This window comes from Eupeodes corollae, chromosome 1, assembly GCF_945859685.1.
Source record: "Eupeodes corollae chromosome 1, idEupCoro1.1, whole genome shotgun sequence".
Classification (NCBI taxonomy): domain Eukaryota; kingdom Metazoa; phylum Arthropoda; class Insecta; order Diptera; family Syrphidae; genus Eupeodes; species Eupeodes corollae.
Genome location: NC_079147.1, coordinates 167,900,791 through 167,921,290, shown reverse-complemented (window position 1 = coordinate 167,921,290; position 20,500 = coordinate 167,900,791). Strand labels below are relative to the sequence as shown.

Sequence of the window (20,500 nt, the reverse complement as noted above, 5' to 3'; positions counted from 1 at the left end):
CTTTTGCCAACTTATTCCATCGAAAAAGCATAAGAATGTTCCTACAAGATTCAACAACACAAAACATAAGACTCAATACACTCTACTATAACTATATTCCTTTTGTATATTATACTAAATAGAACTTAAAAAAAGGAAAAAGCTCCACGGCACTAACCCTGCACTCAAGAATATGATAGGCATTGGTGTAGTTAAAGTCGGTTGACTCTTTCATATCGTCATCATTGTCATATAGGTAGGTACCTACCTAACCTACCTAAGTTCGTTTTTCTACAACAAAATTTAGCTGGGAAGGCCAAACAATTTTCATTGCCATACACTTCAGTCAGTTTCAGTTCAGTTACGTCCTAGAGCTAAACGAGTTTAAATGGCGAAGTCCTCCGCTGTACTGGTGTTCTTTTGAAATCCTCTTCTTAAAGAAAAAAATATAACAATCCCATCAGAGTGTCTAACTAAAATATTATATTGCTCTCTACCTCAACAAATAAAAGAAGACAAAACTATAAATTGATGTTATTAATAATTTAAGTTACAAGGAAAAGTTCATATAAAATTTCATGTGCAAAATAAAAAAATATCTAAGAATTAAGCGAAAAATCGAAGAAAATATCGTAATAGATACATATCTATCTATCAATCTACTGTAAGTCGCAGTCGATGACCTGCGCAGATGTTAGAAAAGAATTATTATAAGTTCTCCTCAACGAAAACAAAAACAAAAGGAATATAATAAAAGTTTTTTTTTGTATTATTTTTTAAATTTTATTGTTGTCTCTCAGCAGCGTGATATACAATTACAATAAGACCACATCATACCAGTAAAATCTGCAGACAGTGGTCTCCCTAATTGTCAATTGTCAATTTTTAGTAATTCGTCTACGCGCAACACTAAAATTAGGTCGATTTTTGTCGACTTTAGTTGTTTTTCAAAATCAGTTGTCAATGTTACGGTCGTTATTGTCGATTACTAACTTTTTGGTTGATGAATTGTCAAAACAGCAGTAGCTAGGTACTTAACCATCTTCGGTGGCCGTCAAAACGTTTTTTGAAGTTCAATTGAGAGCAAGAGAGCAACAGGAAAAAAAAAACAAAAGAGTGCGGGGGCAGTGACAGAGAGAAAAGAGAGTGAGTGTCGAGTGAGTTATGTTGGTGAATAAATGATCTCTAGTGCCCATGCCCAAATTGCCCATATCTACCATATGTTAGAAAGTGAATTTAATATCATCTAAAAGGACCACAGTATACTACGTGGATACGAGTTTTTTTTTGTATGCCCGATTGTGCTATCCTGTGAGAAAAATCGGGAGTGTCATCTTTTTACGTGAATTTCAAAGTGAAAACTTGAAGAAAAAAGGAAAATTATCAGATACAAAAAGTATCTTTTTGTGCTGTTGTTTTGTGGGAATAGCCTTTCGTGTTCTTTTGAACAAAAAACATCAGGAAAAAATTGTTAGTAAAAATATAATCAAAGGAATCATCTCATCATCCTTTCTACAACGAAGCAATGTAAGTATATGTACATATATGTGCTTATAAGTATATTTAAAGCAAAGTTGTATGAGTTTATCCTTGAAATACACTGTGTCTATTGAATATGACTTTGGAACTTAAATATACGTGCGGGTATTCTGTAAACATAAGCTTCTCTCATCATTAACTCGATGAATCTTTTGTGTTTTGTTTTTTTCTTCTTTTTTTTCAACAAACAGAGATTTAGATATAGTATCTATTGTATAGGTCTTACAGTTTTGAATATTTCTAAAAAAAATAACCTTCATTACACTAAACCGAGCATAAAATGTTCGAGGATTAAGAATAAAAAAATAAAAAAAACATGAATTAAAAAACGACATATATCTGTGTATCTATGGCACATATCATGTGTATCTGCAGTTGTATGTTCTTTTTTTATTTTTATTTTTTTCCAACCTACGCATGAACAAATAAATTGTGAATCAATGGAAAGACAGTAATAAGATATAAAGATTACACATTTCAAATTCTGTGCAACACACAATTCAGGACATTGAAATCACTTTAACCGTCAAGAAAAGGGATGAGTTCACAGTGTTCTCAAATTTACAATAATTTTCGATTTTACTTTTATGTAACGCATAACTCAATTTTTTTGTATTTCGACAAGGAATTATATTTACATAAGAATGAAGGACCAAAACACATTAGTTATAAAAAACAGGAAAGTCATCAATGCAAAAGGCAACTGATTTTTTTGAACAACTGTTCACCTCGACCAAAATTATTACAGAAGAAGATACAATAGACAAAATATGTAGATTCAATACCAACACACACGCCTATGATCTGTTAACAAATTATCGAAAGGACCATAGACGATCTGAAGAAAGACAAATTCACCAGAAACGATGGAATATTATCAGAAATGTTCTAACATTTTAACGAAATAGTACAATCAAAACAAATCCCTTTACAATAGAAAGAAACAACGATAACATTAACTTTAACAAAAAAGGAAAGAAGGAGGATATCAATAACTGTAGACCCTGCATAAGTACCATTTTGGCAATTGACAAGCTCTGCTCCAAAACGCTTTACAGGACAATCAAAGAAGACTTTAAAAACAAGAAACGATAGCAAATTAAATACAACAAGAAGAGATATAGATCCGCTTTTACCACCTCCATTTAGTTCAGTTCCGGAAGACATTTTCCAAAAAAACTAACTGGAAGCCAAAATGTGGAATAAGGATATGTAACTGTTGTATTTAGCCAAAATTCGACCCTATTTTAACTCCAAAACCAAATCAATCAAGCAAGGAATTTTAAAATGTCCAACACTTACAAAACTAGTTCAGTGCTGGATATGGATGGTGAGGACCGTTGGGGTAATGAAACCCCCACCCCTACTTGAATTCAAATCTAATCGTATTGCGTTTTTGAATATGAACTAGTTTATATTTTAAATTAGTTAAAAATATAAATAAATAAAAATAAATTGGGCGGCGCAACAGTCCGTTTGAGAACTAGGGCCTAGTGACTGACAACTCTCAACCATTCCTGTGTGCGAGTACTGATGTCAGGGATGGAAGGAAACTACAGTTTTAAGCCGAACCCGAACGGCTAATTTGAGAAAGCACTTTTCATGACAAGAATTACTCTTGGAGAATTTGTTAATTCCTCACAAGAGGCAGTACCCGTGAAAAAAAACTTTAGGTGACATAGACAGGGATCGAACCCAAAACCGCTCGTATCCAGTCCATCGCACTTTTTTTTCAGCACTAACCATCATGCCACGGGTACTACAAATTAAATTAAATTAGTTATTTATTATAATAAAAAAAAAAAATTTTTATTTATGTAAGTGCTTCCAACTTTGTGGCTAAGAAGCTATTTTAAACTGAGGACTGGACCAAGAACACAATATTTTTTTTAAGTGTTATGCTTTCTTGAAGTGTTTATTTTATTCCAAAATTGATCTGTTAGATCCAAACACTTTTAAGAGTAAATCTACGTTTGCTATAAAGTTGAGTTTTAAAAATAAATTTTAACAATATAAATGTCCCAAAAATAGCAAAAGTGACACTAGTCGTGTTTTGTTGGAAAATCTATCCATAGTATAGTAGGATCTTATACGAATAACAAAAACAATATCCATATTATAAATAACACCGATAAAAGTAAGAGTAGAATCTTACTATAGATGTGTTTGTGGTCTCGAATGGATCTTATTTGATTTCGTTCTCAAATGTTGGTAAGATTGATATTGCATGGAATTATGTATGTGTTTTCCATTGGGGATAGAAATCTGTTAATGTTGATATTATTTAGTTTTGTTAATGAAAATGGTCTAACGGGGCTTATTTTGCAAGAAAAAACAATAGAAAAGATATTTAAGTTTTGATATGATTCCACTCAAGGTTTATTTCAGTTTAGATTAAATAAATCACCGCACAAGAAGATTTAAAAATGATTAAGTTCGACAGCACTTTTTGGAGTTAAAATGTTTCTTATGAAGTGCAAGTGAGATAGTTTGATTCTTGTTAAACAATGAAGAATTAAAAAGTTCAGCAACATATAAAAATGTGCTACCTACACCATGTGCAATTTTTTTTTGTAATTTGATTAAAAGAAAACTGTATTTTTTTTACACAAAAATGCAAATAAACAGACCATAATGCATTATCTGTAAAACCAACACCTCCACCCAGGTTTTTCTTCACAAATTTTGAATCGCCTCCGATCCCCGACCCGAATGGAGTCAAATCAAGCTCATTTCAACTCGATTCAGTTATATAAAGAATTGAGACGAGCTTCAAGCTCGCTTCAATGCCACATTTTAAAGTTGTAGTCTACGAACAAACCCCCTTCTTGAAGTATTTATTTTATGTCAAAGCTGCAATTGTTAAATGAACTATTTTTATAGAATATCAATTTTCAGATGTTATCTTATCATTTCTTCTTACACCTTACACTGAATATATGTCCCTAGAAAAGGTCAATTCTGGTCCAAAACTTTGGTCTAATTTTTGAACTCAAACTGTGACCTGACTTTCCTGTTTTTGTGCGTAAGCAAAATTTTAATTCTCGCAGTAGGAGACAAGCAAAAACAAGTTTAATGCCAGAAAACGGACGAAGTGTCGAAAATATTGGGCAATCTTCAGATCATATTGTGGTTTCAACCCATCCAGAACAAGCTGGCTAAAGAATTGAAGCCAATGGAATATTTGAAGTGACGTACATTTTTCGATTGGGCTGTGGAAAAAATGCCTCAAGGTGATGACTTTCATCGCAAAATCATTGTCAGTGTTTAAGATAATTTTTGGTTAAATGGTTTTGTGAATAAATAAAATAAAAGAGTTATTGGTCCAGGTCCATTCATAAATAACCACTTCATTTACAAAAAATACTTGTTTAGTGCGTTACTAGGCCATATTTTTTCACCGACAATAACCATCTTCATGTTGCTTTGAATGGCCAGCGTTATCACGCTATGATTACCGATTATTAACTTTGTAATGGGTCAAATTTGTCGAATAGAAAATTTTGACATTTCTCGACGTTTCAAGGTCCCGAGAGTCGAAATAAAAGATTTTTATTTCGACACACGTGCATGCGTGTGTACGTACGTCCGTTGGTTCGCGACGTTTTTTTTCGTTGTCCATAGCCCAAGAACCAGAAGAGATATCGACTTCACATAAATTTCGTTACACAGATAAAAAGGCAGAAAGATGCAGAAAGGGCTCTCAAGAAAATTGCGTTTGCGGTTTTGTTTTTACCATAGCAGTTTTAAAAAAAGGAGAACATTTTGATTAACACTAAATACCTCACGAACCAATGACGCTAGAGACTTGAATTTAATTTTATATTATGTATTTTAATGTGATACCAAGCCAGTATATTTTTGGAAGAAAATCCAATTAACTTTTTTTTTTTTAATAAATCGTAAAAACTGAAAAAAAATTAGTGACCTCGAAAATTTGATTAAAAAAAATGATTTCATCTCCAAAACAATTTTGTGCGACAAAAATAACATTTTTAACATCTGGTCATGAGAAAAATCAAATTGACAGTTTTTTTATAAAAAAATAAAAATCTAAGAAAACATTGCTCAAAGTTGGTAAAAACTGAATTTCGACTCAAATATCTTTTCAAAAACTTTGGATTATGGATTCGAACTTACTTTATCTTATTAGAAATATTGTTTTAAACATTCGTTAAAATTTTGAAAAAAACCAAATCGACAGTTTTTTTTACAAAAATAAAAACTTAAAAGAAAATTTAATAAAAGTTGGTAAGAATTGATTTTCGACACAAATATTTTTTCAAAAATTTAAGATTATAGCTTTAGTTTTAACATTCGAAAACATTTTGAGAAAGATAGAATGGACTGTTTTTTTTTTTTTAAATAAGAATCTAAACTAAAATAATTAATAAAATTTGCTAAAAATTGAGTTTCGACTCCAATATCTTTTTTTTTTTTCAAAACTTTGAGATATTGGCTTTAAAATACTTTTATTTTTTTTTATATATTGTTGTCAATATTCAGTAAAATTTTGGGAAAAATCGGATTGACAGTTTTTTTACAAAAAATACAAATCTAAGAAAAACAATACTAAAACTTGGCTAAAATTTACTTTCGACTCAAACTGCTTTTAAAAAATTAAAAATATTGTCTTCAAACTCTTTTTATTTCACAAAAAAATATTCAGTAGTATTTTTTATAAAAATCCAAAAGTTCGTTTTCAAGATCTCTCAAATTATTGTTATACATCCAAATTGTAAAAATTTAAGAAATGCTTCTAAAATTGGTTAAAATTTGTTTTTGACTAAAAATCTATTCAAAAAAACTAGATTTTCAAACTAAACTATGTATATATGTATGAAAAATATTGTTGGTAATTTTAATCTTTTTAAGAATAATTCAACTGACAACTTTTTTAACCCAACACAAAAACCTACAAAAAAAAATCGACAAACGGGATGGGAAGTCATCAGTGTGGTTCGCATCCCAGCCTCTTTTTTTACAAGAGATTAGAAGATATGCACTTGACCGATATGTGTTTTTAACAGGATGGTACCAGAAATCAAGCTTTACAACCGAAGATTAAGTTTGATTCGCTTGAACCAGTCGAATGAACTCTTCGTTCAAGTCTTTTAACCGCTCTAAACTGTTTTCTTTTAGGTTACGTTAAGTCATTGGTCATTGGAATATCGTCCTGATCTGATTATTGACGAATCCACTGAGGTAAAAATGTGCCTAACCACTAAAGATGATTTTCTTCCGAAATTGATCATCCACTGTTTCCATTTCTTCTGACCATTGACGACGCTTGCAATGGTCAAGAGGTTTTGGTTCTTGAGGAAATTGCACCTTATAAGCGTGTAAACGTAAGTTTTTAAGCACAGTGTTCATCAAGGACGAGCGTAAGAGGTGCTATATTGTAGGACACTTCGACGAGTTGAGTTGGACGGCTCCTCAGTTACATTAACACGAATAGCAGCAATATTTTCTGCAGAACGAGCTGTACAAGCATCCACTGGTATTTTCACATCTCCTGGTTTGATCAACTTTTTGCACCATTTTCCTGATTAAACGCACATTAGGACGATTAAATGGATCGAAAATTGAGTTAGTCTGAAACTGAGAAATATCAAATGAGATGCAGAAAGAAACTTGACGTCACATTTAACATCGGCCCTCAACATTTAACCACCCTTTTAAAACAAATGTACAATTCTGAGAGTTATTTCAATTACTCTATACCTTTGCTTTCATGGCTATCAACGTCAAAAAAAAAATTCAGTTCTATATAAAAACACTTTTTTTTTCTTTATTCAAAAAAAAGGAATGTTTCATACTTCATGAACATCACCATCAAATTTTAAATAACAAAATAAACACAAGCTGATAACAAAAATTACATACTTATAAATCATTTAATCATCCGACACATCTAAGTTCATACCTACAATATTTTTGATATCAACAATGAATCTTAATAATCAAGTACAAAAATCATAAGTTATCTTAATTAAGCTCAATAACACCACAGAAAACAATGTATACTTATCAAACACAACACCATTATCTCATATTGGATTTATATTTGTTATTATTTTGGAATATATTATATTTTATAGGTATAGGACTAGATTATTCGCAATAATCTAAGAAATTTATCATTCAATTAATTTTGGTAGCAGACAAATATATGGAAACAATTGAATGCGTTTAGAACTCTTAATTTTGAAATCTGATTTCGTTGCATTACTATTGTTTTTGTTAACTTATTATTGCAAAACTATTTTGAGTCTAGATATTGTAAGATTAGTCAATTGAGCGATTAAAACTAATTATAAAATATCAATTTATTTTTTAAGGGCGTTCGTATTTTTATGAGAAACCATTTTCGATGATCTCTGGATACAATAATGACACCTCTTTGAGTTTTATGAGCTCGATATGTGGCAATTTTGTTTTTTTTACATACCCCTACGTGAGAAATGTTCCTGAACGCTGTAGAAAATGTTGTTTGAAAAATTGGTATTTGTGTTTGTTGTTCCAATACCCTTAACATGCTCATGTATGGCTGTTTTGGTCAGCTGAATTTAATTGTTGCGTGTTTTGAACTTTATAAGGACGTAGATGCAAATTTAACTTAAAATCGAAATATGTCGTAGTACGGTGTAAGTCACTTTCAATTACTGGAAATCGATAAATACCGTTCGTCAGCAAAACTTCCACAACCACTTGTAGCAGCCTTACGCCATCAGTAAAGCTTTATAAAAAAATTTGATAGAAAATTTCAAGATTTATACATACATATGTATGTCCTTAAAACTACATATATTGTATGTATCATTTGTCAGGACAGCAATTAAATACGGTTGTGTAATTTTACTCGACTCATATTCACAGATTTTATGGTGTCCAGGGAAGGTTCTTTAGGTTTATTATACGTTTCTCCCATGGTGACATCGCTAACTAATCATAGAATTCTTGAAATTTTGCTTTATTGTTGGAATTCTGTCGATTCCATTTTAAATGTTAGCCAAATAACTTGAGAAATAGAGTGCCGATTCGAACAAATTTTAGCAGATATTAAATTATAATAATTGTAACAGTCCGATGACCTATTTAATGAACATACATTTACTAACAATTTCTTGACAAAGTTTTAGTCTCTAAAACTCGATATAAATATTTATAAATTAGAAGTCCATTGAGTTCTAACTTTCTTTCTTTCTTCAACAAGCTTTCAAGCCTTAGAACTCTGATTTTGATCCAAGCTTGATATTGAACTTCGATTTATGGACCCTTAAATTTGGGGGTCTAGGATATTAGAACTCGGTTTAGCAATTTTTTTCTTCTTTGAAAAGCTTCATTTGTAGACTCATTCCGGTTGTTGATAAAATTTCCACAGTCCACAAATCTTTGTGAAAATACGTAAAAATGATCGGTTTGCCAAAAAGTCATAACTAAGAGATGCATGATGTATACTTTTGTGGCCGTTTCAGAAAGTGTAAGACTTACATAAGAATTTAATCCCATTAAACTTTTTACTAGCCTTACGCTTTATTTTAGTTTTACATATTTCTTAAATCAAAGGGTGGGAGAACATTAAGCATATGTATAAGCCTTTATAACCAAGACTAGTGAGACTGCCACAAATAGACATAAAATAGACATAAGAGCTATTGAATTTATGTCCAATAATAACATCCAATCCGAAATAGTCAATATTCCCTTGGACAACATGACCAGATAAAAGTTTCGATAAACCTTTCTTTAGAAGACATGATGCCATTTTTGACAAAAATCTTAAACAAAACCAAAAAAGACACTAAATACAGTATAAGTTCACCCAAATAAGTCCATCCCAATAAAAGAATCCTAATCCTAAAATTAATGTCCGCTCCAACGAAAACTGAAACATTTTTCAAGTTTTGTTTGTAAAATATCAGAATTCTCAGTTAGAACTCTCTACGGGGTGCTACAAATCAGCTTAAAACATGTTAGATTTCAGTTCCATTCAACCGAAATGTATAAAATTTCAAAAACTTAAAAATGATTGCAAACCAAGTAGATGTGAAGAAATGCACAATATCTAAATATTTTAAAAATAAAGTTCTATAGAAATACCGAGAATTACTAGGTCGAGTTTATATTTTATAATAGAACTTCGTCAAGAGATTGGCCGTTAATGAAATAAATTTTCTTTAAAAATCAGGTTTTCAAAATATTGAATCCTATAGTTTCCATATCATTTTTTTCTCATATTATCAGCAGGGGCGAACGCAGAAAAAAATTTCGGGGGGGGTTTCAATAAATATATGTTATATTATTTTTTTTATTTTAAATTTCAAGTGTTTTTTTTGTTGCTTTTTTGGCACTATTTTATATATGTAGGTACTAATAAACATGTTTGAATAAAAATTAAATATATACACATACATACTCGTATGTAGTTATCTACATATCATACATTTTTGGTTAGATATATACAGAATATTTACAAAGTGAAATCCAAGCGCCTTGGTACTTTTGCCATAATGTTTAGTACATCCTCATAATCGATGTCTATTTCTTTGTAGATGGTCATTCATGAGTAAATACTTCAACAGTTCTTTTCATGTCTTCTTCATGGAGTTTGCAACATTTTTCTGGTAAAATATTTTGAATTTTGGAAATTGATTCACGATGGTCGAGGAACCGACATTTTAACTGAACCAACAAATGGTCCAAAAAAGGAACATAGCGGTCTGTCTAAAATATACTTCCGGACCACCCGCATAATTGTCTCGTTTTGTCTATTTGGCAATAATTCGTGGGAATACCAATTGTAAGCCCATTTTGTCAGCCAATTCCTTAGCTTCTGTAAATATGCTACCAAATCTTGTTTCGGAATTATGTCGCATTTCGACAATTTTTTCGTAAGGACGGTTGGCATATTCTACGCAGCTGCTGAGATCGCAATCTTTTTTTTGGAGAAACTCACTAAGATTCTTAAAAAGGCTAAAAATTGGCTTTATCACTGTTAAGGAAACAATAAATTGAGCATTTTGTATTGCTGTTAGTAAAGTTTGAGGTTTGACTCTATCACTTTTCAAATTTTGTTCATCCAGGATCTCTAACGAACAGTAGATATGCTCATAAACGTCATAAAACAAACTAAAGGAGTTTATATGCTCAACCCAACGCGTTTCGCAAAATTTTAAAAGCCGTGTTTGTTTTGCTTTTGGACAGGAAGCGGTCTTTTAAAATTGTAGCTGCTTTGTTTGAAATTCTGAACAAATTAACAACCTCTTTGATGGTTCCTACTACAAAATAATAATGTAACACAGATTTTGTCAAATTGCAATCTGATTTATTTGAATTTAATTGATGATTATGATGATGATGACACACACACTACGGCGTATGAGTACTTTCAGTTTTTTTTACAAAAACTAAAAACCTAACAAAAAACAATAAAAACTATACTAAATACTAATTTACTTTCGACTCAAATACCTTTTCAAAAATTAAAAATATTGTCTTCAAACTTTTTGTATTTCACAGAAAATATTGTTTTCGATATTCAGTAGTTTTTTGTATAAAAATCCAACAGTCCGTTTTTCATAAAAAAATAAAATCTACAAGAAATAGTAAGCAAATTTGGTAAAAATTGATGTTCGGTTCTTGATATCTCTCAAATCAATTTCATTCATCTAACTTGTAAAATTTTTAAAAATGCTACTTAAATTGGTAAAAATTTGTTTTCGGCTAAAAGTCTGTTTAACAAAACTAATCAACTTACTTATCTATCCTTCCAATTGATGTCGCTTTGTTTTTTTTTTTGTTATCACTGTATACCAGTATAATATCTTACAAACAAATATAGCTTTTGCTCAGTACTTGTTCTACTTTAAATACAAACTCAATATTGTGTGTCTTAAATACAGTCAGAGTGTACGTACAGTGCCGGTAACAAAAATAGTACCACTAATACATTTTTCACCATAAGAAACATGGCGTAATTTTTAAGGACGGACGAAAGTAAAATTGTTTTGCTTGGAGGAAAATGATCACGCGGAGAACAACTCAAAATTCACTCTCAAAATGGTAGGTCATGGAGGATAAAGCATAATGGTTTGGGCTTGCTTCTCCTATTATGACTTTGAACCAATGTTGGATCAACACGTTTATATTGACATTTTCAAAAACATTATGCTATCCTATGAAGATCAAGAAATTCCGCTTTTGTCGGTCTTCCAAGAGGTTAAAGACACGTCAGCATTCGTAACTGTTGCACTTGTAGCATTTGTGTTTACTGTCTGTTTAAAAAACTTCAGAATATTATTTTTCCTCATTTTACTCTAAGTTTTCAAAAACTAAATATAAATCAGATCCAAATATCAAAAAATGCTAAAAAAATGACTTGCTTTCACGATTCACAAAACAGTTTGACTTTGACTTCAAAGCTAAAACTTAATTTTCATATGCATTATGCATGTATATTTTTTTTCTATTTTCACAGTTCTCTTTTTTTTGTTTTCGCATTTTCAAATTTCCCGTAGATTGCTTGATTGAATTTTGAAACTGTAGCAAATTTATTCAAATTTTTCATTTAACATAGTTTGAAAAATTAATTTTGTATCATTTCTGTTGAACAATAATGGATATTTGTTTACTGCACATATTCTGATATTTCGGAGGGGGTTGTAACCCCCAAAACCCCCCCCTGCGTTCGCCCCTGATTATCAGTAATCATCCGAAATGTTTAACTCTGTTATGTAGATTGATACGTTTTACATTATCATTAATTTAGCAATAAGTCAATTAAATAATTTAATATTTGAATGTAATAAAATAAAATAAAATAAATAAGTTGGCGCAACAGTTCGTTGAGAACTAGGGTTTAGTGACATACAACTCTCATCCGTTCCTGTGTTTAAGTAATGTTGTCAGTGATGGGGGGACCTTCAGGTTTTAGTCGAATACGAACAGCTAATTTGAGAAAACACTTGTCATGAAAAGAATTACTCTTGGAGAATTTGTTAATGACAAACATTCACCTAGTATTATGAGTTTGACAGGTGTCAAAAGCAAAGAGTATCAAATTGAAACCACGAAATGAATTACACTTTATATCTCTTAAATGTTACTCCTGATTTTATTTCATGGCACAGTGATTTACTCCTCCAGCCCTTACTGTAGAAGGTAAATCATCGCCCTACCCATAACCTTAACATACTGTTTTGAAGAAAAGAATTAAGTACCATAACTTACTTGAAAACAAGTACTTGCGCTCTTTGAATAAATAATACTATAGACATAGATTTGTATATTCTATATGTACATATGTACGACGTAAATACGAATGTAAGTAAGTTCTTTTTACTTCAGCAGTAATCGATTCAGTTAGCTCTGTTTTGTTTATTATTGCATTTGGTGTTTTAAATGGTATGTTTCAGGAAGCTTTTAATTCTACGGAGACTTTTCGACAGCATTTCAAGTTCCATGATTTATTTTGCATATTTACGTAACTATATATGTAGGTTGAAATAATGTGATACATATGCATGTCGTCAAAAAACGATGTAATAGTTGATTCTTTGACATATGTAGAAAAATTTAAGATTATAGGATAAGACTTTTAGTCTATCGCGGTGAAAAACAGACCTTATGCAATTTTTAATATGCTTCAAACAACCACAAGTGGGGTTTTCAAGGGTAAGCAAAAATTCAACATAACCCATAAGTCTTGGAATTAATGTTTCATAGTTTTGAAAAATATATTTATATGTTCTACATTTCTCGACGTTTCAAGGAATCTAAATAAAAGATTTTAAGATAGATGTCTTTTCGGAAAACTTTTTTTTGGTCATCCATATCTTAAGAGCTAATAGGAATATCTACTTCAAATATATGTTGTTATACAGATAATGATGCAGAAAGAGCTCTTAAGAAATTTGACAAAAAAAATCTTACTAATAACGCAAGCGACTTGAATTAAATTTTAAATACAAAAAAATCACTTAACAATATGTTTAATTAATAAAAATAACTTAATAACAAAAAATGATATCATTTCTAAATAATATAATGCAACGAAGAATAACGTTTTTGATATAATTACATTTTTTAATATGCAGTTTTTTACCAACAAATTTAAAATTTTAAGGTAATGGCTTCAAACAAATTGCATTTTATAGAAAATATAGTTTTCCAGATTCAGTAAAATTTGTATAGAAGTTCAACAGTCAGTTTTTTCTTAAAAATTTAAATCTACAAAAAATAGTACGCAAAATTTATTATTGATTCTCGATATCTTGTGAATAAATAAAGGTATTTGCTTGAAAACAATTTAAATTTGTGCTAAGTTTTCTTAGAAAAATCGAATATGTATTTGTTTATGTAAGAAATAAAACTTTTAAGAAATTCAAAATTGATAAAAATTGGTTTTCGACTAAAAATCTCGTTAGCAAAATTTAAATAAAGATTTCATTATATACAAAATATTGTTGGACATTTTTCATTCAATTCAACTAAAAACTTTTTTAACAAAACACGTAAACCTACAAAAACATAAGCAAGACAAATCGACAGACGGGTTGGGAAGCTATCAATGTGGGTGGCATCCTAGGCTCTTTTTAGAGCTGATTGGAAATTCGAACTTCGATTTTAAAAATACCCGTTTTCAATGTTATTTTTACGTTTCCTATAATATTACATACACACAAATTTTAGAAACTTGATATAATAGAATTTTTAGTCAACTGATTCGTTAAAAGATCAGAACTTTTGATCTTTCTTTGTTGAAAGGCATTTTTCCTAATTTAGCGTTTCTTTTACATTTTTGTGAGCCAGGTGAAATCTAAGATGTTTTGAAGATGTTTCAAAAATTTTATGAAATACAATAAAATATTTTAACTGAATATTGAAGAAAGAGCTTATAGATTTTGAAAACTATCACGAATTTTACTGAAAAAAAACTACGTTATGAATTCAGACAGTCTCAAAAAGCCTTCTACATACACTCCGCTTCAACTGAATACACACAAACATTTTCGAAAATACTTTTTACCTTTTTTCCAAATATTGAGGGTTTTTGTGACATCTTTCAAAAAATCCGAATAAAACTGCGAGTTTTTTTTACGTTCACTTGTAACGTATTCCATTCGTGAAGAGCCAGGTAAATAAGTACAACGACAATTTAATCGTAGATAATGAGCTTTTCCAAGTATTAGATAGTTTAAATCAATAATTTTAGTGTTTTAAGTTAAATTCAATTTTTGATCTAATATTTTAAGACCAATTGGCAGGTCAACATGCCTTAGCAGCTAACATCGACTTGATTAGACAACAATACCTAACCGGACTACTGTAGTAGTTGCTAAAATTGGGCGAAGTCGTAATGACTTTCATTCTAACTTAAAAAATAAACATTCGTACAGATAAAATATAAAGCGAAGTAGAAATAACTGCATAAAACAGCATCTTGAAGATGAGCAAATTTAAGGTGTGCATCTTGTAATTCTGGTACAAAAATAAAATACAAATTGGAGTAAACGCAAATCTCTCAACAATTTTAAGAGCTGCTACCTACTTGACGAATGACTTTAAGTTGTGCTATTAGAGTATTTTTTTTAATCGATATGATTTGATTTTAATGATTTGAAAAAATAAACAGCTTAATCACAACTGTTAAGAAGGTGATGTTATATTGAAAGCTGTCAGATATTATGGAACAGTTAAGGTTGAATTCGTTATATCAAAAACTATTGCAGCAGGTTATAAGGGAATCTTAGAAAGAAATTTTCGTAAATAATCTAAAATGTTTTGACACATAAAATTGGCCTACCAATATGATAACGTGGATATTCACCAGGAGCGCATAATAAAAGCTTGGACATAGGAGCAAAATGTACACTTCCTCCAATAACTCCTGTACTTAGTACCACTTAATAATGGTAGTCCTCAGTTTAAACACAAAATATCCTTAATTTCTTCAATTAAGTTAGCGTTTAGCGAAATATCGCTGAGCTATATCAAAAGGCTGTATAATTTACACCAGAACAAATGTGCGAAATGATCAAAAGTAAAGGTGGAAGTACCAACCATCAAACTAAACATAAGAAAAACTAGCGGTTGATTTTTATTAACTCTTTTCAAATTCTCTTCTTGACATTTTTAATGGATTAATGCTAAAAACGTTGGGTGTAAAATGTAAGAAAGTTCTTTCCCTTAAATGGTTACACGTACACGCACACTATTAAAAGTCTACAGCTGACATTTTTGAAAGTGTCCTTGGCAAAATTCTTGTCTCTCTATCTCTCTCTCTTCTCTTTCTCTCGTTTTCTTTGTCTTGCTTGTTTTCTTGTTATTTTTAACAAACATACTTTACGTCCTTTCGTTTTTCTGTTCACCTCCTTTTGTTGTTGTGTTTCCTTGTCGTCAAGATTTGTTTTTGTTGTATTTTATTACTACCTACTTGCTTTTATTTTCCAATTCTGCGCCTTAGAAATAAATTTTGAATGAAGGAATGTCTTATGGCAAGCTTGAAAAAATATTTTTTTTCGTCCTCAACGCTCTGCTCCCTCCGCTGGCGCTGTTATAGGGATGGGATCCTTTGGAACTTTATGTTGCACAACTAAATGAATTGTGTGTAAAAGCAAATCCAGTTAAGGGGTTGGGTTGTGTATATGTAGGGTTGGGTATAGGGTTGTGTAGGTTGTTTTAAAATAGAAAAAGTATTAAATCGTGTACCCTTAAGTTGTAAATGTAAGATAGGATAAGATAGGGAGAAAGGTCGAAGTAATCATAATTGTGAACGAGATATTCTTATGAAGACAAATGTTGGAAAATAACGACGTTCTTGAAGTTGAAATGGGAGAAATAAGTTATTGTTCTATAGTGCGGGTGGTTTATGGATTAAAATAAGCACGCGGGGTCACAAAGTCTGCAAAAAATTAAGCTAAATATGAAAACAAATATTTAAGCAAACACCGAGAATTTCAAGGTAGAGACTTGGTTTTAGTTATGCTTCAGTTTTTATTGGTTCGAATGTTTTTTTTTTCTTACTTGTGACAAATTGTAGAGTCTCTATGGCTCGGTACCCAGCAAATGTGAATCTTAAAATGTTTGCTAAATCCATTAGAAATTATCGACTGTTATGTAGTTTGTAGAGATAGAAGCCAGACATTTGAAAGCGGCCTGATTATCTGAGAAAATACGGAGAGATGTTGATATCACGTTTTCTGTAAAGCCTAGTACATACTTCCTCGTGAAGTGAACGTTCGCCAGTGGAGAAAGTGAACTTTTGACATTGCTCACTGGTACACACTTGTGAGTACACGTTGTGAACATGAACAAACCAAATGTCAAAGCTTCACCAACAGTTCCCGTACATTTTGCACGTGAATTGCCCGTGAACGAAAACTCTCCACTTTATTCTCCACTCAGCTTCACGAGCAAGTTCACGGGTGAACTAAAAACTGAAATTTGTATGGGTTCACGAGATGGTTCACAAGTATGTACTAAGCTCTAGTGTGGACAAGACTTCGTTTATCGCCAAATGTTCTGCCTGGAACATGCTACAATGATTGGGAAGGGGAAATGAGAGACTTAATTTCAGTCGTTCAGAGTGCACACCTCCACCAACCCCTTCATTTGTTTTTGATCCGTCTGTGTAAAAATGGATTGACTTATCTTTCAGGAATACCCTATCCTCCCAGAAAGATTTGACAATAATAGAAATCTTGAAGTTTCATTCGAATGGCAATTGGAGGATGGTTTAATCTGTGTGCTTTGGAATTGTTTCTAAAAACTATGAATTATGGAGTGACCAATGTTGTTGTTAACCCACTTCGACGAAGCTTTGAGGCAAATAGCAGATCCTGCAGTTTGCTAAATATAGAGTAGGGTTTCCAATGCCGCAGATTGGGTCGTGGGAAGTGATCCGCTTATACTTAGCTAAGCTAAAAGTTGGACTTTATTTAGTTTGTTGTAGTATACCGTACACACCACACCGTACATTAAAATAAATATAGTCCTTATCTTGCCCGACGTTGAAGATCTCATTCTTGATTTATGGTATTAATGAATAATAAACTATAGGGCTTAATATTTTGCTTTAAAAAACGCCGTATAATGAAACCACTATCCATTTACTGGACCTGTTTTCGACGAATTAGATTGTGATTGCATCTTTTTGATTGCATCCAATATAAAATTAAGGGCAAATCTTTTCAAAACATTTTTAATTCGTACAGTTTTGTCTGTTTCTTAATTAAAATTGGTGTTCTTTTTTTTATTTTCTTGTAGTTTGTCTTTAACTTTGTCATTTGATCACACATTAGATAAATTTCAAGGCTTTTGTTTATAGCGTATCGCATGCGAGATTCAATTGAAACCGTTGTTAATTTGTGTCATCATTTAAATTGAGAAATAGCAGCAGAACATAATTTTATAAATTAATTTTTATGAAGCAAGAACTATTTTATTATTTTGATTCATTATATAAAAGGAATTGTTTACTATATCGATGTGATATACTCCATCAAATGACCATTCTAGTTCAAAAGTCTAGAAAACGCAAATAAATCAAAGTATACCGAAGAGTTTACACACATTTGGTGATAATTACTGTGAATATGGTTGCCACCTATTGATATATTAAATGAAGGTAAACGTCATCATTAATTATTTTATCGAATTGAACTACTTAACATGACTCTACCGGTTAGATTGCAAAAAAAACTTCAAAAGTAAAAATGCCTAACTTTGTTTAAGAATATGGTTTTTGTTCTCTGGTAGTATTAAAAATGCAATTTTTTTCTTTTTCTAAACATTTATTTATTGTGCAGTTTTAAATTACTCAACATTTTAAATGTAAAGGTGGCAGCCTTATTCGTGCAAACCTACAGCACATTATACTCAATTTTCCTCCATTGGCTGTGTATAGAAAGTACTTAAATTTGTTCAAATCCGCCGCGTGGGCGGGCGGCTTCCAGTCCGCGGCTAAATTTACTTAACATGCAATCAACAACAACAAAAAACACATCATTTATATAAATCCAAGTCGATTAACAATTCTTTGGGCTGTAACTGCCATAGCGCATTATAATAGCAAGACCCAGACAAAATATCCCGAGGGAAGATATTTGGTTTTTTTTAATGGAAAGGTTCAGGGTTCTCTCTGGATACAATTAACCCTGTACAGAGAAGGAGCAATCAATGTGGTTTACCAGAATATATTCGCTTCTATGCACAGTGTTGCCATAGACTTATAAAAACTTATGATTTGAAGATGTTTTTGTCCATACCTTTATGGAATACGAATTAGATCAAAAAAATGAATCTAACCTTCATTTATTCACGAGATATCGAGAGTCAAATGTCAATTTTTACAAATTTTACGTACTATGCATGACAATCTTCATTTCATACAATTATCTTGAAGATAATATCAATTCGACAAATCGTACCAATTACATATACCTACTTTCTATAGGAAATTAAAAATTTAGCGAAACTCAAACCAAAACTAATTTTAACTTAATGAAATGAACAATTTTAAAGAGGATATGTTAGGAAACTATAAAGAATAATTTATATATAATATTGTTTCATGTTTTCCACTTTGCAAATTAAAGGTAAATGAAAGAAGAACTGAAGGAAAGGGGTTTGACCGTAGATTATGGTCTTACTTGGGCCACATATTACAGCTTATGTCTTTTTCTGTATGATAAAATAACTAAGCTGAAGAAACTTGCAACTCTTATTATCTTTATCTTATTTTGACGACTTACCCAGATAATTTAAAGGTTCTATTCTAAAAAGCAGTGTATTACGGATTTGGCAAAGAAATGTAAAGGACTACAAACAAATTTAACAGTCTGCATTTTCAAAAAAGATTCAATATAGAGTTGAAATAAATTGAAAAGCAATTATGTCGAAATATCAGCGTTCATCGTGAGCTTTAAAATGACTTCAGTGTTTTTATTTTATGTTGGATACTAATCTACGAACACATCTATCGAGACTCAACTAGGTATCAAAGTATAAGGTATCAAAAAACCAAAAGTTAGCTGTGAAATTAGCAGTTTCTCAAATGTTGTAGCTGAGTAAATTGAACATTTTGGCTTAGCTTGAGATTTGTCGTTAATGAGCAGAATTATCTCATCCTTTAGCTCTTGCATCGTTGCTGGCTTATCGACGTATACCTTTTCTTTCACATTAGCCCAAAGAAATAAGTCCAGCGGTGTCTAATCACATGATCTGGGCGGCCAATTGACATCGCCACCACGTGAAAAAACACAGCCATTAAATTTTTCTGGCCATACAAATTTCGTTATCATCTTACGCCTTCCAGCTTCCTTTTGAAAAAAATACGGTCCGATGATGCCGCCAACCCATAAACCGCACCAAAAGAGTCAGTCTTTTTATCCTTTGCTCAAATGTAGCAATTCTGCTTATCGACGAATCCACCGAAGTGAAAACGTGCCTTATCAATCAAGATGACTTTCCTCAAAGATTGATCATCCACAGTTGCCATTTCTTGCCATCATTCTGACCATTAAAGACTCGTTGCTTAAAATGTTCAAGAGGCTTTAGTTCTTGAAGCAATGCAAGTCTTTAAGCATAAGGTTCATCAGAGACGAGCGTGAGAGGTTCAATTGTTGGGCATGACAACTAGTTGATGTGGATAGGTAGTACGAGCTGCACTGGTGTTTTCACCAGTTGTTTGCATGCTTTTAATATGCAATTTTATTTGAAAGCCCATTTTCATAATAAGACTTAATTACTTTAACGCGTTGCTCTTAATGTAAATTTTTATTTGAAAGTCCATTTTCATAATAAGCCTTAATTACTTTAACGCGTTGCTCTATTGTGTATTTTCTTTGATTAAAATTGAGTTAGCCTGGAATTGGAAAATGTCAAATGAAATGTAGAATAAAACTTGACGTTAAGGTGTGGTTCATATTTAACATCAGCTCTTAAAATGTATCCACCCTTCATAAGAAACGGCAACACT

General features: G+C 31.4%; 1 protein-coding gene across 2 annotated transcripts in view; it reads left to right on the top strand.

Annotated features, from left to right (window-relative positions):
- Positions 1-349: 349 nt before the first annotated feature.
- The window catches only part of LOC129954025 (TLD domain-containing protein 2), a 331,572-nt gene continuing 311,421 nt past the window's right edge, over positions 350-20,500 (top strand). The window contains exon 1 of one of the 2 annotated variants that reach the window (XM_056067629.1): positions 350-1,506. Coding sequence is in view for 1 of the 2 variants with exons in the window: in XM_056067634.1 (XP_055923609.1) it covers positions 1,505-1,506 (2 nt within the window). In the remaining variant the exon portion in view is untranslated. The remainder of the gene's footprint in view (positions 1,507-20,500) is intronic. The other variant, XM_056067634.1, reaches the window with a different exon arrangement.